This window comes from Ailuropoda melanoleuca, chromosome 6, assembly GCF_002007445.2.
Source record: "Ailuropoda melanoleuca isolate Jingjing chromosome 6, ASM200744v2, whole genome shotgun sequence".
Classification (NCBI taxonomy): domain Eukaryota; kingdom Metazoa; phylum Chordata; class Mammalia; order Carnivora; family Ursidae; genus Ailuropoda; species Ailuropoda melanoleuca.
In genome coordinates this window covers 99,300,603-99,325,056 of record NC_048223.1, presented here as the reverse complement: position 1 = coordinate 99,325,056, position 24,454 = coordinate 99,300,603, and the positions used below count along the sequence as shown (strand labels likewise).

Here is a 24,454-nt window from a genome sequence, read left to right as displayed (position 1 = left end):
AAAAAAAAAAAAAAAAAAAAAGAACCAGAAAACAAAGAGCAAAAGCCTGATGCTGTCATTCCACCAAATTTTAACTTCTTACAGTTTTATAAAGTATAGTATGTTTTCCCAATGTTTTATTATGAAAAATTTCAAACATACAGGAGAGAATTTCATAACAGGCACACCTACACACACCACCTAAACTACCATTAACATTTAATATAACTTGCTTTGTCAGGTATCTTCCCATCTATTTAAATTGCAGATATCAGCACACTTCCTCCTAAATACTTTGGTAGGCATATTATTAACTAGAGATTGTTTATAGTTTATTTTGGTGTACAGTTTATATTCAATGAAGTGTACAATCTTAAGTGTAACATTCACTGTTACAGCAGTGCCATTTGTTACTATTCCTTCACATTTATACATTATGAACACAGTAATTCTGGATTTTTCATATTCAAAACACACTCAAGAAGACAGCATGGATAAGGACTGCCAATCTTATAAATAAATTTATATTTTTTATGCCTGGAAAAAATGGCCTAAACTATTGTCTAGTTTAAATATAACTCAACTCAACTAAGACTGTAACACTAGCCCTGTTGTAATTTAGCCCTCCTGACTAGGAAAGGAGGTTGGTAGTAACATAAAGTCGAAAAGGTTTGGTGGGGTTGGATTATGCATAACCTTGGATTCCAGGCAAGAGGGATTTGAATGACCTGTTATAGGTAATAGAAATCATTGTCGATCCTTCAGCAAGGGAGTCATATAATGAAAGCAAATTTGAGAAGGATTAAATTGGTATTCTCAATCTGAGATCACAGCCCTAGTTAAGGTTTTGAAGGCTGACAGAGTTTTGAAGCATTCTAATGCAGCCTGAGTCTAGTTTTGTTAGCACTAAAGGGACCAGCTTTCTATTCATCCACTCACAGCAGCAGCCTGTCCTACAAATTGTAAATGCAGAAGGAACACCCTTCTATCAGGCAGCTATCACCAACTTTGTTTTGTACCTTTGCACTGGAGTTCCTGAAGAAAGTAGGTGTCAGATGTAAAGGTACAAATGATGGAAGAGAAATAGCCTGGTAGGCTAAGGGTTAAACGCTTTTTTTTTTAATTTTTTTTTTTTTTTAATTTTATCTATTTGACAGAGAGAGCACCTGGGCCTGAAGCAGCCAGAGTGGCAGGCAGAGGGAGAAGGAGAAGCAGGCTCCCCGCTGAGCAAGGAGCCCATCTTGGGGCTGGATGGATCCTGACCTGGGCCAAAGGCAGATGCCTAACTGGCTGAGCCACCCAGGTGCCCCCTTTTTTTAAAAGATTTTATTTAGGGGCGCCTGCTTCTCCCTCTGCCATCCCCCCCCTTGCGCTCTCTGGCTCTCTCTCTCAAATAAATAAATAAAATATTAATTTTTTAAAAAAAGGTTTTACTTATCCAGAGAGAGAGAGTAGGGGGAGGAGCAGAGGGAGAGAGACAAGCAGACTTGACTGAGCAGGGACCCCAAGGTCATGACCTGAGCCGAAACCAAGAGTCAGATGCTTAAGCAACGGAGCCACCCAGCACCCTACGGTTAAAGACTTTTCATCCTAGCATTCAAAGGTTGCCACTACCTGGCCCCAGCCTTCATTCTTAGCAGTCCCTCCTGGACCTTTAGTTCCAGGTGGCTGCCTGGATTTGCTATTTCCTGAGTGCTTTCATTCCCAGTTCCTTTCACTAGCTCCATCTCATCAAAGTTAGACCTCATATTCAAGGCCCAGCTTGAGTGCTCACTGCCTGCCCTCCAAGTGTTTCCTGATTACTCCAGCCAGACATCATCTCACACTTCAAAAATCTTTGTTGTATTTATTTCTCAACCACTCATTTATTAGCACTTTAAGTAGACTTGTTCATAACCCCTCACTTATTAGAAGACATGTTTAGTAGCTATTTCTGTATATCTCTCCACATCCTGTCCTATGCTTACCACCGGAGTCTCCTGGAGACTAGCATAACTAAATATGCAGTAAAAAACCATGTAAGTGAATGGAATGAGAGACGTTGAAGGAAGAATCTGTGGAATTTGAGGCCTAACTAGTTAAGGGCTTGAAGGAGAAGGACTCCAAGATGACCCCAAGATTTTGAGCCTGAGGATGAGCAAAAGAGAAGTCCTTTGTCCAAAAGTGAAGGTTGGGAAGGAAACTGATTTTGAAGAGTGTGAGGTTTGGACATGTTGATGGATATAAATTTTCTTCCTCTCAGTTTTTTGGATTTTCCTTCATTTTGGTCTTTATTGTATTTTTCCACTTTAGTGGGAGACCACTATTCCTGAAACCAAAAGATTGTTCAACAACAATAAAATAATACTGTGAAATGTCTGTGGCATCCTCAACAGAAAAGGCATTTTGAGAGCTTGATTAGAACTGAGTCCTGATTGGGATTTTTCTTTCTCCTGCTCCTTCACGTCCTTCCCCCTTCCTCCATTGGCTCCTCCTCCAGATTCTCAAGAGGCCGCAACTCCATCAGACAGAGGTCTGATTGTGCATTCTGTCAGTCTCATATAAATACTTCTTTGATGACTCCTCAGTGTTCCACATGAACTGGTGCCCTGCTGAGGGAATTGTGGGTAGTTAGGAGGTGCTGGTAGGTCCATTTTTAGAGTAAATCTTGGACACACTGGAAGAACTTAGGTCTACTTATGTAGGGAAAGGAACTTATGCTTGTTTTTCCTTAATGCCAGTGGGACTACCTTTAGGAGAATTAACTCCTTATTAGCTTCTTTTTTTTTTTTTTTAAAGATTTTATTTATTTATTTGACAGAGAGAGAGAGACAGTCAGAGAGAGAGGGAACACAAGCAGGGGGAGTGGGAGAGGAAGAAGCAGGCTTCCAGCAGAGGAGCCTGATGTGGGGCTCGATCCCATAACTCCGGGATCACGCCCTGAGCCGAAGGCAGATGCTCAACGACTGAGCCACCCAGGCGCCCCCTTATTAGCTTCTTTTATCCCAGGAGTCCAAGTGCATAATTAACGATACTTCCAGATATTCAGGTATTTTTTGTTTGGGAGAATTTACAGTGTTAAGAGAATGAATCACTTAAAGTTAGTGATGGATGGTTCATAAACCCAGGAAGTTTACTCCTTTCTTATGCTAACTAAGTCTGTTTATATCACTATGGTAACACTGAGCTTGTTAATGCTGTGATTGTTTTAAATATCTTTCTGCCTCAACAGACTGGACTCCTTAAGAGCTCCGTGTCTGTATTTCTGTCTCCAGGCCTAACCCAGTGACTGATTTATAATAGGTGCTTAATAAATGTTAAATGAATAAATGAAAACAAATACACACGACAATTTTGTTAAAGAATTAGGGAGAAACACAGAAGGGATTTGGGGAATCAAGGAGGGCTTCACAAAAGAGTTGACATTTGAGCTGGGTCTTGAAGAATTGAACTTTGACAAGGGCAGAAAGGAGACATTTAAAACCAATCGAAATTTACAGGATTAAGGATATGAAAGAGCTTGATACTTTGGGACATGTGACTGAATGGTAGGAATCATGATGAAATGTGAGACTAGAGGTGATTTGGGGTCTAAATCGTGAGGATATCAATCCAAGGAGTCAGGTCTTAGGCAGTAAGGAGCAAAAGGAGATTGGTGGGCAGAGAAGTAGTTGTGCAGTTTAGGGAGGTAATTCTAGATAGAATGTGGATGAATTAAAAGGCCTTTTTTAAAAATTGAGGTAAAATTCACTTTAATTATTTTAATTGTATAATTAATTGGCTTTTAACATTCATAATGTTCCACAACCATTACCACTATCTAAAAATTCCAGAACATTTTTTAGCACACCAAAAGAGCAGAGGACCGCTGCTATGTAGTCTGGTTATAGGGATGAAAAGGAAGAGTCATACTTATGTGTTGTTTTTTGTTTACAGATTTTATGTATGTATTTGACACAGAGAGGGAGGGGGAGAGAGCAAGCACCAAGCAAGGAGAATGGCAGGCAACAGAGAAGCAGGCTCCCTGCTCAGGAAGGAGCCTGATGTGGAGCTCAATCCCAGGACCTTGGGATCATGACCTGAGCTGAAGGCCGCCACTTAATGGACTGAGCCACCCAGGCACCCCAAGGAAGAGTCATATTTAAAAGACATTTCTGAGGCACCTGGGTGGTGCAGTCGGTTGAGTGTCTGACTCTGTTTCAGCTCAGGTCCTGATTTCAGGGTCTTGAGATTGAGCCCCACCTTGAGCTCTGCCCTCAGCGCAGAGTCCGCTTGAGACTCTCTCTCCCTCTGCCCCTCCCCCCTGCGTGCATGCACACGTGCTGTCTCTCAAATAAATTAAAAAAAAAAAGACATTTCTGAGGTAAATGCAACAGAACTAGAATAAAACGTTAGATTTAGTTACCTTTGTGAAAACATCCTCAAAATACTGATTCTGGGGGCGCCTGGGTGGCACAGCGGTTAAGCGGCTGCCTTGGGCTCAGGGCGTGATCTCGGCGTTGTGGGATCGAGCCCCACATCAGGCTCTTCTGCTATGAGCCTGCTTCTTCCTCTCCCTCTCCCCCTGCTTGTGTTCCCTCTCTCGCTGGCTGTCTCTATCTGTCGAATAAATAAATAAAATCTTAAAAAATACTAATTCTAGTTTTTTGCCACCGTACTCATCATTTTCCTTTCTCTCATTTATTATCATGTAATAGCTATACAGCTAATATAAATAACATCTCTTCATTTTTTCCTAAGTTTGTATTACTTTTATCCTTGTCTTTTGTGTTTGTGCTGCATTTATTCAAGATAGGATCCTTGTGAAAAGTATGCAGATCAAAAGGCTCTGCCAGGAGGGTTCACCCATACACTGGGATTCAAGGAATCACATGCAAATGGGTGTTTATTTGTAATTATAAAGCGGCCAGTTTCATAATACTGTATACTTCATGGTGAAGAAGTCTTTTTTATTTATCAAATTTGAGGTAACCTGTAGGAGAGGGAATTGACTAGTCAAGGGCATGGGGGAACTTTGCCCAGTGATGGAAATAGTTCACGTCTTGATTGGGGTGTTGATTACTCAGGGTATACATTTGCTAAAGCTCATCAAGTTATACTGCTAATATCTGGTCATTTCACTGTATGTAAATTATACATCATTTTTAATGAAAAAAATAGAGGCAACTGAGTGGGGCTTATTAGTCAGGTCTTTGTCTTATAGCACTTAGGTATTTCCAACAATGGACCCTAGCCCAGCATCCACAAAAGACTTCAATGGTGTTGCTGGAGAAGAATGATGATTCAGTGATGTTCTTTGCTAGTAACAGTTATCAGTCCTCTATAGCTTCCTATGCACAATTGCTACCTCTGTGGCCATACTGAAATTTAGTGTTTAGAAAGGGTTTTCAGCAGAGTTTCCTGGGCTTCATTTGGGCAAGTGGTTCCAAAAGACACCCTTTTCCACCTTTCCAAATTGTGCAATACTCTTTTATAGTGTATAACCCAGAAATGAGTATCTCTCTTCACTTCAGTGTTGCCATTAAGGAATTGGGTACAGAGCCCAACTGTCAGTTCCTTGGTTTGTCCTGTTATTCTGGCTGTTTTCCCTTCCCCCACCCTACAGCCTGCACATTTTTCCCCTTGGCTCTTTCTCAGGAGCAGGGGCAGCAGCTGGGCCTTCCACGCCCTGGCACGAGCAGGGCTAAGAGTGCCTGATGTCTAAATTGGTGCCAGTCACGAGCTATGAATCCTAACTAGAGTGCTCCTTTTCTCAGTCGGTTTGGACTTACCCTGGTACCAGAGTGAGCCTCTACCCAGTTCTGCTCACAGCTTTGTTCTGAGACCACAGACTTGAGGGAACTGGAAGTTTAGGAGTTTTCTCAAGCCCCTTCCACTCTAGCCAAAGTCTGGTATTGGTGAGAGCTAACATATTAGGTCCAGCATTTAGAGGTAGGTGGACTGGGGACCCAGAACAGGCAGCTGGAAGTAATTCCCTGATTGCCACACTTTATTGAGCTAGAACTCTTCTATTTTAGTCAAACCCTTAGGAAGATTGCTGACCTTTTACTCTCTGTTTCTTCCTTGAGAATATATCCTAAGATGGTCCTGGTAGATCTATGTGAATTACTATTGTGCTGTTAAAAATGTATTTTAAAGTGGTGCCTGGGTAGGTCAGTTGGTTAAGCGTCTGACTCTTGATCTAAGCTCAGGTCTTGATCTCAGGGTCGTGAGTTCAAGCCCCACATTGGGCTCCACACTGGGCATGGAGCCTACTTTAAAAAAATGTATTTTAAAAAATAAGTAACATCGCTGTCTGGGTGGCTCAGTCGGTTAAGCATCTGCCTTCAGCTCAGGTCATGATCCTGGGGTCCTGAGACGGGGCCTGCATCAGGCTCCCTTCTCAGTGGGGAGTCTGCTTCTCCCTCTGCCCCTCCCCCCCTGCTCATGCTCGCTCTCGCTCTCTCTCACCCTCACGTTCTCTCTCTCAAATAAATAAATAAAATCTTTAAAAAAAAATAAGTAATATATTTACATGTTACAAATTTAAAAGATACAAAAGGATACACAGAAAAGTCTCCCTTCTATCTCAAGGTGGAATGCAGATTGTGACAAATGAATCTACTGTATTATTAGTATATGATGTGCTGTCACTGAAGGCAGGGGGTGGGGGAATGGGGGAGCTGATCTAAGTGACTCGCTAAAACAGTATTTTGTCTGGAAACTATAAGACTAAAGACAGATGCTGCACTCCACTTATAAATCTGTTTCTCACAGAGGTTGACAATTCTGAAAGTAATTTATAGCTATACTAAGGTTGGAAAACTAATAAATGGTAGATAATAGGAACCAGATTTCTCACTGTCAGAGAAACAAATCACAAATAACATAAAAAACAAACAAGTAAGGGGGGAGGCTAGAATGGACCCTGTGGTCCTGGATTAGAGCTGGAGACTTTAATGATTTTATGTTTACTTTAGTATATATGGATAGAAAAATAATGAAAGATATGTATGTAAACATGGGTTAATACATACATTTATTTCCCAGCTCTCTCTGCTAAGGAGGGCCTAGGAGCAGTGGTACCCCAATAGCAACAAGCACAACCTCACCCAGATCTTGGTTTGTAATACCTTTCTCCAATAAAAGGAACCAAGGCTTCTTGGAGAAAAGGCGAATTCTACAGCTGAGACAAAGAAATTACAGGATGAGCTGATAGTATTTTGTAGCGCTAAAAAAGTAAGAAAGTACTTAAAAAATAAAATGTTGGGGCGCCTGGCTGGCTCAGTTGGTAGAGCATGTGACTCTTGATCTTGGGGTTGTGAGTTCAAGCCCCACACTAGGTGCAGAGATTACTTTAAAAAAAAATAATGGGATGGCTATGTTCCAATAAAACTTTATAAAAATAAATAAATAAAAGGATGGGACAAGAGACAACCTAAAAAAGCTCCCCATGGCTAAAGGTAGAACAATTTGAACAGCAAAATAACCTCGTATTGGATTATAACCTGAGGTGTAAAGTAAATATACATGAGTCTTTGCTGATGTAAAGTAAATGAATAAATAAACGGGAGAAGAGAAGAATCTTCCTTACAGAATAATTCCACATAATATAGGTAGGTATATAAATACTCCTTTTTTAAAAGGAAGTGGAGCTTAACTTCTGCTTCCCCCTTGAGTATAAGTGGGGCTAAGTGAATCCCTTCCAAAGAAGAGAGTATGAGAAAGGAAAAATAATAACTATATAGTGCAGAGACCTGGCTGACACTACCTTGTCCAAGTGATCACAGTTAAAATCACCAATAATAAGTAAGTTCTATTGATATCTTGTACCCCTGGGGTGGTATGATATGATAAGATGAGAAGGGCACTTCACCTCTGTGCTGTTCTTCTTGAAACCCATGATCCCAGTCTTAAACCTGAGGAAAACATCCAACACACCCAAATTGAGGGACATTCTATAAAGTACTTTGGTATATCAAGGTCACAAAGAACAAGACTGAGAAACTTTCACAGATCAGAGGAGACCAAGGATTTACAATGGCTGATTGCAATGTGGTATCCTTAACTGGATCCTGAGACAAAAATGACATTAGTGGAAAAACTGGTAAAATCTAAATACAGCCTAGAGTTTAATAGTCATATATCAATGCTAGTCAATAACTCTAAAATTATTCCAAAATAAAACATCTTGTTTTTTAAAAAAACTTACCTCTCAACCCCCTAGCTATCCAGTGTCCCTCCTTGGAGACAACCAATATTACTAGTTCCTTTTATTTTCTAAATGAATGAATCCAAATTGAAACAACCCTCCCTGTCATTAAAATAACAATGCTGTGCACTTAGCAGTATATATACTAGTTATGTATACTGCCCTACTTTATCATGTCCCAGTATCAGTGTGTGCGGGCACACACATTCAGTCTCTTGTACATTTTTTTTCCTAAGTGGCTGCAGAGAATTCCATTGTATGATATACTGTAATTTATTTAACTTGTTTCTTTTCTTTTCTTTTTTCTTTCCTTTCCTTTCCTTCCTTCCTTTCAAGATTATTTATTTACTAGAGAGAGAGTGAGCGAGGAAAAACACGAGCAGGGTGAGGGGCAGAGGGAGAAGCAGACACCCCGCTCAGCAGGGAGCCTGACGTGGGGCTCAGTCCTGGGACTCCAGGATTATGACTGAGCCGAAGGCAGACGCTCAACCAACTGAGCCACCCAAGCACCCCTATTTAACTGGTTTCTTATTGATGGCCATTTGTTGTTGGAAGTCATTTGCTGTTATAAATAACTGTAGTTAATAATTTTGTACATGCATTATTTTGCACTTTTACAAGTACATGGGATAAATTTTGAGAAGAGTCTCTGGATTAAAGCATATGTACACTTGTAATTTTTATTAAAGACATTGTCAAATCGCCTTCCATAAAGGGGTTGTGCCAATTTATACTCTACCTACAATGTATAAGAATGCCTATTTCTGCACACCATCACCAAACCTAGGTGTGTTACAAAGATTTTTGTATCGTTGCCAATCTAGTATGTTAAAAACAAAGTTTTTATATAGTTTAATTTGTGTTTCTATGGTGAATATGGGTATCTTCTATAGAATGCTTGTTCATTTTTTTGGTTTTGTCCATTTTTAAATTCCTTGTTGATCTTTCTTTTAATTAAATTAAATTTCAATTAATTAACATACAGTGTATTAGTTTCAAAGGTAGAGTTCAGTGATTCATATTCACTGGGTATATAACACTGAGTGCCCATTATATCACATGCCCTCCCTAATACCCATCACCCCCTCCCNGTTTTTTTTTTTTTTTTTTTAAGATTATTTATTTATTTGAGATAGAGCATGAGCTGGGGAGTGGGGCAGAGGGAGAGGGACAAGCACACTCCCCACTGAGCAGGGAGTCCTACGAAGGCTCAATTGCAGGACCCTGAGATCATGACCTGATCAGAAGGCAGGCACTTAACTGACTGAGCACCCAGGCACCCCTCTCTCAGTTTGTTTCTTATGATTAAGAGTCTTTTATGTTTATCTCCCTCTCTGATTTCATTTTGTTTTATTTTTTCCTCCCTTCCCCTATGCTCCTCTGTTTTGTTTCTTAAATTCCGCAAATGAGTGAAATCATATAATGTCTTTCTCTGATTGACTTATTTTGCTTAGCATAATACCCTCTAATTGCATCCACGTCATTGCAAATGGCAGGATTTCATTTTTTGATGGCTGAGTCGTATTTCTTTGTATAGATATATACCACATCTTTTTTATTCATTCATCTCCTTGTTGATCTTTTTCTCATTGATTTGTAGGAGCTCTTTCTATATTGTCAAAAAAGCCCTTTGTTATAAGAATTACAAATATGTTTGCCCAGTTGGTTTTATGATATATTTTTGTTTGTTTCTGGGCAGAAAATGCACTTTTTTAAAATGTAGCTGACTTTAACCCATCCTTTTTTTTTTTAATAGCTTCTGAATTTTATGTTATACTTAGGATTTTCTCATGTCTTTTTCTTTACTCCATTTGAAAAGTTTACTTTGATGAATGATTCAGAGCCAAGATTTTTTTTCCAAATATTTACCCAATCATTCCAACACTGTTTATTGAATAGTCTATGTTTTTCCCATTAATTGAAATAGGATTGAATAGAATTGAAATAGGAAAAAGTCTTATTCTCATATTCATTTGTATCCCTTTCTGGACTTTCTATTCTATTTCTGTACCATTGATTTCTTTGTTTAAATATGAACTCATACTATACTGCTTGTTTTTTGTTTTTTACTTTTATTCTAGAAATCTTCAAGTATATTCAAAAGTACACACAAAAAAAGTACACATTAATTTAGTTATTGTGACTTTTTTTTTTTTTTTTAATTTGACAGAGACAGGCAGCGAGCAAGGGAACACAAGCAGGGGGAGTGGGAGAGGAAGAAGCAGGCTCCCAGCGGGAAGCCTGATGTGGGGCTCCATTCCAGAAGGCTGGGATCACGCCCTGAGCCGAAGGCAGACGCTTAACGACTGCGCCACCTAGGCACCCCTAGTTATTGTGACTTTATAACAATTTTTTTTTAAGATTTTATTTATTTATGTGATAGAGAGAGACAGCCAGCGAGAGAGGGAACACAAGCAGGGGGAGTGGGAGAGGAAGAAGCAGGCTCATAGCGGAGGAGCCCGATGTGGGGCTCGATCCCACAACTCCGGGATCACGCCCTGAGCCGAAGGCAGACGCTCAACGACTGCACCACCCAGGTGCCCCGTGACTTTATAACAATTTTTTAATATCTGGAGTGTCCACTTTCCCTCCTTCCCCCATTACTCTTTTTCAGAATTTGCCTAATTATGTGTTATTTTTTGCACTTTAACTTTAGAGTAAGCTTATCTAGTTCCTCCCAAAATAAAACTTCTACTGGTATTTTTACCAAAATTATTTTAAAATTATTTTGGGAGGTATGTCATCTTGGAGTCTTTCACAAATATAACATGCCTTTCTATTCGTTCGAATTTTCTTTTGTGAATCTTCACTGGTGCTTTAAAGTTTTCACTATTCAGATCTTCATATTTTTTCGTTAAGTTTATATCCGGGTATTTTTCTCTCCCCCTGCTTCCCCCCCCCTTTTTTGTTTGCTATCACCTATAGGATCTTTTTCGCTCTAGATCATTTTACAGGGTATTGTGTGTATATATGTATATGTGAGGGTTCTTAATTTCATATTAATTTTGTACCCAGCCACCCTATTGAATTATTTTAGTTGTATTATTTCTTCCATTATTTCTCTTGGATTTTCAAGGTATACAGTCATATTATCTACAAATAATATGTTTGTAACCCTTTTCAATTTTTACAGTTGAAGTAGCATGTTGGAAGTGTTGTAGTAATACCTCTCATGTAGAAGGGGCTCTTGGCAAGCACAGTGGGCCCCAAGGTACAAACCCTAGGGTAGGCAGAAACATTGGTAATTAGAGCCTTTGAACCCTAGGACTAGGTTTTGTTTTTTCATGTTTTTTTTGTTTGTTTGTTTCTTCTAGATGTGAAATCTGGGAGCTATACAGTATTACAAGTGGTGGAAGCCCTTGGGTAAGAGCCTCTGTTATTGAGCACCCTTCTCTAACCCTGCCTGTGCACTCTGCAAAGGTTATTTTGTACACTGCTGCTTTCCTTAACTGATCCTGAATTTCTCCTGCTGTAGCCTAGCACCCCGCTTTCATATCAATACCGAGGTCTAAGCCTGTGTTTGTCCTGAAATAAGTTTCATGCCACCTGACTAAAGTCCCTAAGGAAGTGTTGGAAGTGCCTGGATCAGCCCACAGGTGTGGGGTGAGATGGGTGGTTGAAGGCCATCAACTGTTAATTAGAGCTCGGATTCCTCCTGTGCTGCTTAAAGACCCACCTGCCCCCATGGGATTCTGGTTAGCCTGCCTCTGACTCAGACCTGCTCGTGGGCTCTGCCTGGGGAGTTGCCAGGAAGCTGACCTTGCGCCAGATCTTCACTATAGGAAAAGACTTGGGGAAACAGCTGGAAAGTCAGTATTAAAACCAGATATCCAAACACCAGCAGAAGTATGTGCTTGTAGTCTGATGCCTGCTTTTCTCCTATTTTATACTTGGTAGACCACCTAAATTGACAAGTCTTGTTTGCAAAGGTTGTTAACTGTCACAGGCAGCTTGTCTTCCGAAGCAGAAAACTAGAGAATTAGGAGGGTGAGGTGGAATGGAGGTCACTATTATGCATCTCTCCCACATAAGAGACCATTTGGCCTTTCTACACATGTGGCCTTGGTCCATTTTTAAAAAAATAACAGCTTTATGTATATATGATATATGTAATTCAGATATGTAATGCATATCAATTTTTATATATGATATATATAATTCATATATCATAAAGTTCATCATTTTTTTGTGTATTCACAGATTTGTGCAACCCTTACTTCAGTCAATTTTAGAACATTTTCATTACCTCAAAAAGAAACCCCATGCCCATTATCGGTCACTCTTCCCTCCTCTTCTCAGCCCCTGGCAACCATTAATTTACTTTCTACCTCTGTGGATTTGCCAGTTTTGGAAATTTCATATAAACAGAATCATACAACATGTAACCTTTGTGACTGGCTACTCTGACTTGGCATAATGTTTTCAAAGTTTATCCCTGTTGTAGCTCTTGTCAGTACTTCATTTCTTGCTGAAAAATAATCTGTTATATGAATATACCACATTTTGTTCAATAATTCATCAGGTGTGGTTATGGGTTGTTTCCAAATTGGAGTATTCTGAATTATGCTGCTATGAGCATTTGTGTGCCTAGGTCCATTTTTAAACTCACAGTTTTCTACTTCTGAACAGGGGTCCTTTCTACAAGATCCTATTTTAGGGATCCTGTCAAGGGTGATTTTATTTTTGCCCCTTTACCCGTAGTTATAGATACCCTTATCCTTGAGATTTCAGTCAAATGTCCTGGTCAGCTGTCCTTCAGAATTCTTTTACTTCATACATTTACTTGCTTAGATTTCTTCTAGTATGTTTAAATGTAATCTCTATAAAAGCTATTTTAAGATAAGTCACCTTATTGCTTCGGTCCAGGTTTTCCCATTCAGTAATCCTAAATAGTTAAAACCTTTATTCTGACCATCTTACTCTATAAACTTCCAGTTACAAAAAAAATGTTTCCCCTAAGTCCTTGGTTGCTCTCAGCGTTTTTTCCTTAACAGTAATGTATCTGTTCTCTTGTTTTGGTAGAAGTTGCAGCTGCTCATCATCTGTTGAGCACTGTGGGTAGCTGCTAAGCTCTGTTTCAGAGGAATTTCACTATCATGTAAAGAGTAAAGTCTGATGCCCAGTCAGTGCCTAGAGATGGATACTTCTGTTTGCTGTGGTGTCAGATGAGCCTTTAATGAATGCCAGGTCAATCTGAGGATTGGCTCTTTCGGCTCTGGCGTTATTATTATCTGTAACACTAGGTACCTACAGAATACCTTCCTGCGCTGGCTTCCATGCCTAAGGGGTGAGTGTGTCTAATTTCAAAATATTTATTCCTTTAAAAGTTTGGTAGGGCGCCTGGGTGGCTCCGTTGAGCATCTGACTCTTGATCTCAGCTCAGGTCTTGGTCTCAGGGTTGTGAGTTCAAGCCCTGTGTTGGGCTCTACACTGAGCATGCAGCCTACTTAAAAAAACAAACAAACAAAAATACTGAAACAAAAAAACCATGGGGCTCTGTCAGTTGAATGTCTGACTCTTGATTTCCGTTCAGGTCATGATCGCAGGGTCGTGAGATCGAGCCCCATGTCAGACTCCATACTTAGCAGGGAGTTAGTTTGAGATTCTCTCCCTCTCATTCTCCCTCTCCCTGTACTCCTCCCCCCACTCGGACATGTGTGCACTCTCTTTCTCTCTAAAATAAATAAAATCTTAAAAAAAAAAAAGTGTAAACAGGGTTATGTCAGGCTCTATCCTTACTTTCCCCCAGGTCCTCTCTAGAAAATCCAGAACCCCGAACTCGGGCACGAGGAATCCAGCTTCTGTCACAGGTGCTACTGCAGTGTCAGTCCTTGCTCCTGGAGAAGGAAGGTACTGGCATCACTAGTAGGAGTGTCTTCCTGGATTGCTGAGCCAAGGCCTTTCTTGTCTGTTCAAGCCAGGGAGGGAGGAAAGAAGGGAGGACATAAGGAATCTGTGAGCTACTAATTCAGCATCTTCATTCCTCACTGGTATATGTGGCAGAGATGATAAGAATCGTGACTGAACACCCTGGGATTTCAAGTGTAGCCTTAGACATTTTTTTCAGTGTATCTTCCCCTCTCTGTAAAAGGGACAAAGTAGTGCTTCATAGATGGAGTAGAAAAGTATGTAATAAAACATCAAGTGCTTTGAAGTCCCAAGGGAAAAAAGCCAACAACTTATTTATCTTCTATAGCATAGTAGGCAAACTACAACCTGTTTTATAAATAAAGTTTTATTAGCCTATAGCCACACCCATTTATTTACCTCTTGTTTATGTTGCTTTTATGTTACAGCAGCCCAGTTGAGCAGAGTTGAGTAGTTATGATGACTGACACTTTGTCCTACAAGCCTAAGATATTTACTGTCTGGCCCTTTGAGAAAGTTTGCCAACTCCAGTTCTATAGAATGGAAGTTCTGGGGTAGAAGTGGGTTCAACTATGGACCTATGTGAGAATGGATAATAAAAGATGTTCACCTATTTTCCTAACTGATCAAGGTACCCTCAAATGGGAGGGCATGGGACGTATCTCTTAGTGAAGGAGAAAGTTTGTAGTGAAACCCAAACAGGAACAGCCTTTATAGACTTTGGGAAGGAGCCTGTGTAAAATAATGGCTGCATTTCTGGTTTGTGCAGTGGTACACCTGATCCTATTTTATGAGAACCGGCTGAAGGACCATCATCTTGTGATCCCATCTGTCCTGCAAGGTTTGAGGGCACTTGTGAGTTCTCCTTTTTCATTACGTACTGTGTAATTACATACTCCTCCTGCAAGGAGCCCTTTTCCAGTGAATTCTCTCCTTGTCCTTTGGGGGTGAGACTCCCAAGTGCTGAGGAACAGATGCCCAAATGTGGAACTAAACTAGTGTCAGCTAACTTCTGTTTTTAGTCTAGAGAGTAGAAGTATTTTGGGGGGACTGGAATTCAGAACCAAAGTGGAAGGAGCTGCAGAGAACTAACCAGATTGAGAAAAGAGACCACAGTTCTCACTCTTGCACCTCTTCCTGAACCTGGATGTTGTGTTTCGCAATTAGACCTCTTTTGGGATTGTGTCTTCAAGGCTAGAATTCCCTCCATGCTCACACATCTCCTCTTCTCCCCCAGAGCCTATGTGTGGCCCTGCCTCCAGGGCTGGCTGTCTCTGTGCTTAAAGCTATCTTCCAGGAAGTCCACGTCCAGGTGAGTGAAGACAGTCACTTTTGTATTCTCTGTCTTCCAGCCCTGACATATATGAAGAGAATTAGGTGGCAAAAAAAATACTGCCTTCTAAGTCCTGAACCTTTTCAGGTCTTTGACTATGTTTACATGCTAGTCTTTGCTAGAAGGAGCCAGGCCATTATGTCTGACCTGCGTCCTCTCACACCTGAAGAAAATGAAACAGACAGGTTTAGGTTGTTGGACCAACTGCTGTAACTGCTAGGCCAATAGCCATAGCCTTTCTCTGGATTTCTTCTTAGGTTCATCTTATACTAGTATAAAGAGCACTATCCACTTAGATGGTGAAGCAGGAAGTAGTTTTGTCAGCTTAGGTATTCTTTGAGCACTTCCTTTACTTAGTTCCGGTCTCTCCCACCCCAAAGTCCCTGCCGCAAGTGGACCGACACACAGTCTACAGTATCATCACCAACTTCATGCAAACCCGCGAAGAAGGTAAGAGGCAGGGCTCCTTGGCGAGTCTGTAAAGCAAGCACATCCTTTTTCGCCCCATTATCAGGACTCATGTTTAGCCTGGAAGTCATATAGGAGACCCAATACTCTGGAAAGAATGAAGGGAAACTGAGGGGTCCACTCACTCCCAAGTAAAGGAATGGTAGAGTCTGGGCTAATATTTTAAATTCTCTAACATCTCTTCTTCACTGTGTACTCTCTTGGAATAGGAAAACAAAAAGGGTATGCTCTAGGAGGCAGCAAAGGTGGGATAGTGATAGTAGAGGGAGAACACAAGCCAGAAGAAAGTCCAGCTTTCTCTCTCAAGGGAGGGTAGTGACCTGTTCTCTCTTCCCCAGAGCTGAAGGGCCTTGGAGCTGACTTCACCTTTGGCTTCATCCAGGTGATGGATGGGGAAAAGGATCCCCGAAATCTTCTGGTGGCTTTCCGCATCGTCCATGACCTCATCTCCAGGGACTATAGCCTGGGTATGTCCTTAAAGCCTTGAATTAGCTGGTTAGGGCTTGTCAGATGAGTGAAAATTATAAGCTGACCTCATTGTTTCTCTGTTACCTTAGGACCCTTTGTGGAGGAGTTGTTTGAAGTGACGTCCTGTTACTTCCCTATTGATTTTACCCCCGTAAGTAGCCCCTTTTATTCATTCATTCATTTGTTCATTCATTGATTTGTTCGAATATTCCTTGAATCCTCCTGTGAGCCAAGTACAGTTCTAGACACTGAAGGGACAACAATGAACAAAGGAGACAATCCTTGCCCTCATGAGCTTACATTTTAGTAAACTGGGAAATGGAGAAGCATTTGCCATCAGAGGAAGGATTCAGTTCAGTGGGTATTTGGGGGCTCCTTAAGCTCCTTAACAGTGTACTTAGTGGTGAGGGCTACAGGATTATAAAATATGGTTCCTGCCCTCGAAGGCTGAAACATTTAAGTAACAATATGAGATTATGGACCAAAACAAGTGGTGTTATAGTTGTTCAGAGATGACCAAGTTCAGTGTGAGCTAGAGTAGTCAGGAAGGACTTCATAGATAAGATGGGGTTTCAGTTGGTTTCTGAGGAATGGTAGGATATAATCCTGGAGTCTGAGTGGTGATCTCAGGCAAAAGAAACAAATTGACAAAACAAGGAAGACCCAGTTGAGTACAGTATATACAGCATGCTCTGACCCCCTTGGGCCTTCCTCCCACTCTGCATGGGTATGCATGGGGATGTGTACTGCAAGCATTAGTGGTTTCAAAGAAATGAAAGGAGTTAAATCACAGCACGCCAAATAACATGTGAGCATTGACTCTTAGCGCTGTTAAAGTTACACAGCCATTTTGGCCGCAGGGAAGTGCTTCCCGGATTATTGCAGTTGCCACCATGGTCCTTGGGGCACCTCTGTCCTAAAATTCTCTTTATCTCTTCTGTAGTGGCTATCACTGTTTCTAACTCAGAAGAAAGTATGCCTTTGACATCTTGAAATCTCTTTGTTAGGCCACCAAGTTTCTCTGTTTTTGCTTTATTTTTTGTTTGTTTTAAAAAGATAATACATTCACATGATCCAAAATCTAAATGGTGTAAAAAGGTGAAAAGTCTATCTACTATCATTTCTTTCTCTGTTGTCAACCAGTTTTATCAATTATGTCTGTATTGTACAGAACTTTCTTATCCGTAGGTAAGCAAATGCTCCCATACCCCTACCAATGGCAGCATATGTATACACTTTTGCTGTACTTGGCCCTTTTCACTTAGTATATCTTGGAGAATGGTCCATATCAGTATATAAGTTAGTTCTGTATTCTTTATGGCTGTGTAGTATTCCTTTCAGTGGGAATACCTAATTAATTTCACTAGTCCTCTGTGGGATAAAGGTTGTTGCTAATCTTTTGTTGTTACAGGCAATGCTGCAACTTATATATCCTGTATATGTATCATTTCACATATATATGGGTATAACATAGGATAAATTCCTTAAAGTGGAGTTGCTGGAATATATGCATTTATAATTTTAGGGCAGGAAAGAGTATGTCATTTACTTTTTTGAAAGGTAATAGAGTGAGCATGATTCAATATTTAAAGGATAGGGAGGTGAAGCCTTTTATACCCCTTTACTGCCACCACCCGTTTTCCTTTTAGAGATCATCACTGCTCCCAACTGCTTATCCATTTTCTCAGATATTCTAGGCAAAAAAAAGTTATAATGATAGGAGAATTTCTCTTATTCAGGCAGGTTTTTTTGTTTGGTTTTTTTTTTGTAAGTAAGCTCTGTGCCCAACATGGGGCTTGAACTCATATCCTGAGATCAAGAGTTGCACGCTCTACCTGAGACAACCAGGTGCCCCCAAACAGATTTTTGTATGTTCTTCTGGACTGCAGTCTACATGGGAAGTAGAAAGCTCTTGTCAATTAAAATAAAGGGACACCTGGCTTTAGTGTAACTCTTTGTTACACTAAAGAAATACTCTTTATGGTCCTATCAATCCCTTTTGGCCATATACCATCATCATAGTGGATCACATCAGTATAAGTGATGGTTCCTTTGATTTTCACTGTGCATATATGCTCACTCTAGAGCAGGGGTAGGCAATCTTTTCTGTAAAGGACCAGGTAGTGACTATTTTAGGCTTTGCAAGCTGTATCATTTCTGTCACAACTCTTCATCTCTGCTGTTCTAACACAAAAATGGCCATAGACACTGGAATTTGGTAGTGTCTGTATTGCAATAAAACTTTATAGGCACGGAAATTTAAATTTCATATAATTTTCATGTGTCACAAGATAACTATTCTTTTGGGGGTGCCTGGGTGGCTCAGTCGGTTAAGCGTCTGCCTCCTGCTCGGGTTGTAATCTCAGGGTCTTGGGCTCAAGCCCCAAGTCAGGCTTCGTGTTCAGCAGGGAGTCTGCTTGCCCCTCTCCCTCTGCCCTTCCTCCCCCCACTCATTCTCTCTCTCTCTCTCTCAAATAAATATCTTTTTAAAAAAAGGATATTCTTTTGATTTTTCCCCCACCCATTTAAAAATGTAAAAATAAGGGGACTGAGAGTACACTTACCTTGATGAGCACAGAGTAATATATAGAATCACTGAATCACTATATTGTACAACTGAAACTAATTTAACACTGTAAACTACACTGGAATTAAAAGAAAACAATATAAAAACATGCTTAACTTGGCCATACATACAGTCTCAACTGGTTGCTTCCTACTCCTAATGCAAAGGAGATACTGAATCTTCCTTCACCATCATCCTTGGGATTCCTTTATCCTTGCTCTTGGATCAGAGACCCTATTTCCCCAGGCCCTCTTCTGCACCTGTATCTCTAAGATTAGAGATATCTGTCATACCTTCTCCAAAGAATTAAACCTCCAGATTCTGCTGGAGAAAGGCAGGAGCTGGGAAGCAATCTAGGTGGTCAGATTGCTTCTCTAACCCCACTCCCAATTCCAGAGGCACGTGTTACTGCCAGTTGCAAAGCTTTTTGAGGACTGCAGTGTATATGGGTAGCCACTCAGCTTTTCCCAAGTCTACTGAGGGTTCTTTTGTCTTGGCCCTCTTGAGTCATTTTCTTATCCATCTGCTTTTCAGCTTCTAAAATTTTATTGCTGGCATTTTCTTCAACCTTTAGCATTGTGTCTTTTCTTTTTAATTTTTAATTAATTTTTTTTAAAGTAAGCTCTGCACCCAGTGTGGGGCTTGCACTCACAACCCCAAGATCAAGAGTCACATGCTCTACCAACTGAGCCAGACAAGTGCCCCTAACTTTATGATTTGTTTTAGATTTTATTTATTTTTTTGAGAAAGAGAGCACAAGCTGAGGGGAGGGGGAGAGGGAGAAGCAGGCTCCCCGCTGAGCAAGGGAGCTCAATGCAGGACTCCATCCCAGGACCGTGGGATCATGACCTGAGCTGAAGGCAGATGCTTATGGACTGAGCCACCCAGGTGTCTTAGCTTTATGTCTTAAAAGAAAATCCCTTTGCTATATTTTTGGTGTTGTTTCTAAAGAGGAAAAGGAAAATCTGATACATGTTTTCAGTATGGCTTTTTTTTTTTAAAGATTTTATTTATTTATTTATTTGACAGAGATAGAGACAGCCAGCGAGAGAGGGAACACAAGCAGGGGGAGTGGGAGAGGAAGAAGCAGGCTCATAGCAGAGGAGCCTGATGTGGGGCTCGATCCCATAATGCCGGGATCACGCCCTGAGCCGAAGGCAGACACTCAACCGCTGTGCCACCCAGGCGCCCCTCAGTATGGCTTTTTGACACAGAAACCATCAATGCTGTTTATGTTCCCAGAATTACACCTTTTTTATAAGGGTAAAAAAACAGGAATGTCCGTCAAAGGGGAATTATTTAAATAAATTGTAGCTCAGCTGTACAATGAAATAGTATCAGCCACTAAACCTAATGTTGTGAAAGAATAATGTAATACTACAGAAAAATGGACCTAATGTATTAAGTGGGGAAAAGGATCATAAATCATATGTCAAAATAATCACAGTTTTAAAAGTATGTATATTTTGAAGAGAAAACAGTGTCTAGTAAGATATAGAGAGGAGAAAGTAATGTACCAGAAAGGGTGCTTCTCTCTTAAGAGAGATGGGATAGATGGGATAGAAAATAAATGCCCAACAGACAGAAATTCCCAAGGGACGTGTAAGCATGTCTTCCTGCAGGGGCCTCCTGTCCCACTATTCTGTCCAGTTGGGCGTAAATATCAACCTATTCTGCAGGATTACTGGGTTAAATCTGTGTCCAAGGTTGGTCTGAAGAGTTGTGCAAACCCTTGGCCCTTCTCCCTTTTCCAGCCACCTAATGATCCCCATGGCATCCAGAGAGAGGATCTCATCCTGAGTCTTCGAGCTGTGCTGGCTTCTACACCACGATTTGCCGAGGTGAGTCTAGCCAAGGTTAGGTATGTAGCCTCTGCCCAAAGAAGGCTCTGAAGAAAGGACAATAAGAGCATGGGGAAAAAGAAAGATTCAGAATACATTTTTAGCGTATGGCATCCTGCAAGTGTCTTCAGGCTTATGTGGCAAGTATCTTCAGATCTTCAAAGTAGAAACCTTTACCATCTCTTTGTTTAAAATAATAATTCAATCCTTGTATGGTGCTATCTTTTAAAATCCTGTAGTATTGCCAACTAACTCATTTTTCAGGTTAACTGGGAATCTGGCCACAGCTTGGCAGAGAGGTTGGTTTACAGTCACAACTCCTGACTCAACTCTTTGTAGCTTTTTAATGTGGCTTCTACGCTGGGGACTGGTGGTAATAAGGATGTAGTTGACCTTGGTGCCTTGGTGTGGCTATGACACTACCCGTCTCAGGCTTCAGTTCTTCCTTCTCTCCCACAGTTCCTGCTGCCCCTGCTGATTGAGAAAGTGGATTCTGAGATTCTGAGTGCCAAGCTGGATTCTCTGCAGACTCTGGTGAGCGATTTCTCTTTTTCCAGGGTCCAGCTGCCTTTAGACAATTTAGAGATACTAAAGGAGTATGGACTCAGAGTCAGGGAATAGTTCAGTGGCCCTCATGAGAGGGATACCCAGAATCTGGGCCTATATGTTGACCCAAAACCCTCCCAGCTACATATTGTCTGGTCCCGATAGTAACTGAGTGGCAGCTGAAGAAAGACTGACCAGGGCTCCTTTTTTTTTTTTTTTTTAAGATTTTATTTATTCATTTGAGAGAGAGAGAGAGAGAGAATGAGTGGAGGAGAGAGTCAGAGGGAGAGGGAGAAGCCCACTCCCCACTGAGCCAGGAGCCCGACGTGGGCCTCAATCCCAGGACCCTGAGATCATGACCCGAGCTGAAGGCAGACGCTTAACCATCTGAGCCACCCAGGTGCCCCAGGGCTCCTTCTTTATGCTTGTTTTCCATCAGTCAGGATGAGCTCCCATTTTTCTGTGACCTGATAGGATTCTTGTGAAATCCTGCTGGTTCTTCTGCTGAGAGCCATGCTCCTTCAGGTGCCATTATGCTGAGGAAGTCTGATTGTGTACATAACTGATACCTTCACTTTCCTTGGCAGAATGCTTGTTGTGCTGTGTACGGGCAGAAGGAACTAAAGGACTTCCTCCCCAGCCTTTGGGCTTCTATCCGCAGAGAGGTGAGTATTAATTAGATAAACTCACTACTGTTAACTCCCAGTTGTCAGGCATGAGGATAAATAACACACCCTGTCCTTTTCCCTGTTACAAGCCAGTAAGGGGGCATATTTCTAGTTGAATGATGGGAAAAAGTCCCTACATAGGGTCAGCTGCTTGGTGATGGCACACAGACACTTTTGTATAGTGCCCACTTCTTGTCCTTCCATGGTAAGGAGTATAGGTCATGGTGCCTCTGGCATCATACTTAATAAGGGGGTGGGGGAGGGGAGAGGAAGAGACTTAGGAAAGGGGATCCCAACAGCCACTGCTCCAAGTTGGTATCCTGTTTCTCAAAAAGTACGTATATCAATTCTAGTGAGAAAAGGACTTGGTGAGAATACACCCATTGAGAAGAAACTCACTTGAAGGGTTAATTTCCATTGCTCTGCCCTAAAAGTTCTCAAAGCCTGCCTCCCAAAGGAAATAGGCAGTGGATGGGTGGGCTCTCGCCTGGTGCAGGCTCACCTCAGTAGCCATGGGATCCCTCCCTGACAGGTGTTCCAGACGGCAAGTGAGCGGGTGGAGGCCGATGGCCTGGCGGCTCTCCACTCTCTGACTGCGTGTTTGTCTCGCTCTGTGCTGAGAGCTGATGCTGAAGACCTCCTTGACTCCTTCCTTAGCAACATTCTACAGGGTAATGGGGCCGTGGCAGCCATAAAGGGGGTTGAGCACAACAGAAAAAAGTTCCTTAAGGCCAGTGACCTTTTATGAGTAGCCCTCCATTTTCAGTAATTTGGGTGCTGAAGTCCTACTTGGAATTGAAAACACTTTGAGTGGTAACTGCTAGCAAACTGTCCCAGGTCTCAATCTCCAACTTCTGTGGACTGCAGGGGAATCAGGCAACGTTCAGCCTGCTCCCCAGGTCTGTGATGTGCTGCCTCTGTAGACTGCAGGCACCATCTGTGTGAACCAGACATGAAACTCGTGTGGCCTAGTGCCAAACTGTTGCAGGCAGCGGCAGGTGCATCTGCTCGGGCCTGTGACCACATTACCAGCAACGTGTTGCCTCTACTGCTGGAACAGTTCCACAAGCACAGTCAGGTAAGGAAATGGAATCTTTTGAAAAAAGGATGGGTCCTCTTGCTAGGATCCCTTTCACAGAGAGAGCTAAGTGTTGAGCTTGTCCCAGATAGTAGATCTTGGGTTTTGCTCTCATCAGTTGCTACTGGTTCCCTTGTTCACTCTTTTCCTGATGCTCTTATGTAAAAGGATAATTCTCCCTGCTTCAAGAGGAGCAGGAATGAAATCCTTTAAAATATTCTTTGACCCCCATATACCTTAAAACATTACAGAGCAACCAGCGACGGACAATCCTTGAAATGATCCTGGGTTTCTTGAAGCTGCACCAGAAATGGAGCTATGAAGACAAGGGTGAGATCACCTTGCAGGTGTGGTGTCCCGGGGGCTGCTGAGCACTGTATTCCTGTAAAGGATGGCAGGCAAAGAAGGCTACAGAGAAGCACTCTAGAACAACAGTGGTCCTGTTGTTCTGAGGTTGTAGCACAAGAGAACAGTTATCAGATGAGGCCTGTTTATTTTTTTCCAGTGTACTTCCTGGACACCCAATGGATTAAGTTCTTTGAATCTTGCCCCAAATTGTCTTTACATCACTGCTGAGTCAGGGCTTCCCTCTAACCTGGACTCTGTCTGTCCCTAGATGAAAGGCCGCTGAATGGCTTCAAGGACCAGCTGTGCTCACTGGTGTTCATGGCTCTGACAGACCCCAGCACACAGCTTCAGCTTGTTGGCATCCGTACACTTGCAGTCTTGGGTGCCCAGCCAGGTACACTTAAGAGAAAGAGAAAAGAAAGGGTATTGGTCCTTCCTTGCGATTTTCTGTCTTCAAAAAAGAGCAGCATTAATTCCCTGGTTCTCACTGCAACTCTGGGTGATTTAGGATTTCTTTTTTTTTTCTTAAGATTTCATTTGAAAGAGAGAGCGTGCATAAGCGGGGGGAGGGCAGAGAGACAAGCAGACATCCTGCTAAGCGGTGAGCTGGACAACGCAGGGCTCAATCCGAGGACCCTGAGATGATGACCTGAACCAAGTCAGCAGCTTAACTGACTGCACCACTCAGGCGCCCCGCAGTTTGGGATTTCTAATAGGACTTTGGGAAGGGTTGTGGTGGCTACAGAGGAAGAGAGGTGAGGTTTGTGTTTCTTTCTAACACAGATCTCCTGTCTTCTGGGGACTTGGAGCTGGCAGTGGGTCATCTGTACAGACTGAGCTTCCTGGAGGAGGACTCCCAGAGTTGGTGAGAATCAAAAGCAGCGAGATAGAGGAAGCTGTTCCAGGGCTCTGTGCTTCTGACCCTTGACTATCCCTAAGGGAGGTGGGCCCTCTGCTTGACTCTGGCTACCAACTGATTGGAGATGTCAGACTTGTCTCTTTTGAGGGCATTAAGAAGCCCTGTCCAACTTGGTGGTGTAGGTACTTGAGTCCTGCTCTTCAGCAAGGCAAGGTTGAGAGCCCACACCCCTGAATCTGCCTAATGGGAGGCCTAAGCAAGA

General features: G+C 41.8%; 1 protein-coding gene across 5 annotated transcripts in view; it reads left to right on the top strand.

Annotated features, from left to right (window-relative positions):
- MMS19 (MMS19 homolog, cytosolic iron-sulfur assembly component) overlaps positions 1 to 24,454 on the top strand; it is a 32,934-nt gene that overhangs the window by 1,754 nt on the left and 6,726 nt on the right. For 2 of the 5 annotated variants that reach the window (XM_019797233.2, XM_011221996.3), the window contains exons 2-16: positions 11,464 to 11,512; positions 13,899 to 13,999; positions 14,787 to 14,872; positions 15,255 to 15,329; positions 15,731 to 15,800; positions 16,157 to 16,285; positions 16,376 to 16,437; positions 20,607 to 20,693; positions 21,153 to 21,227; positions 21,827 to 21,904; positions 22,440 to 22,578; positions 22,831 to 22,985; positions 23,237 to 23,315; positions 23,602 to 23,727; positions 24,117 to 24,198. In XM_019797233.2, the coding sequence (XP_019652792.2) occupies positions 11,464 to 11,512; positions 13,899 to 13,999; positions 14,787 to 14,872; positions 15,255 to 15,329; positions 15,731 to 15,800; positions 16,157 to 16,285; positions 16,376 to 16,437; positions 20,607 to 20,693; positions 21,153 to 21,227; positions 21,827 to 21,904; positions 22,440 to 22,578; positions 22,831 to 22,985; positions 23,237 to 23,315; positions 23,602 to 23,727; positions 24,117 to 24,198 (1,393 nt within the window). Of the gene's footprint in view, positions 1 to 11,463; positions 11,513 to 13,392; positions 13,437 to 13,898; positions 14,000 to 14,786; positions 14,873 to 15,254; positions 15,330 to 15,730; positions 15,801 to 16,156; positions 16,286 to 16,375; positions 16,438 to 20,606; positions 20,694 to 21,152; positions 21,228 to 21,826; positions 21,905 to 22,436; positions 22,579 to 22,830; positions 22,986 to 23,236; positions 23,316 to 23,601; positions 23,728 to 24,116; positions 24,199 to 24,454 lie in introns of those variants that run through there. The other 3 variants (XM_034663075.1, XM_011221998.3, XM_034663076.1) reach the window with 3 other exon arrangements.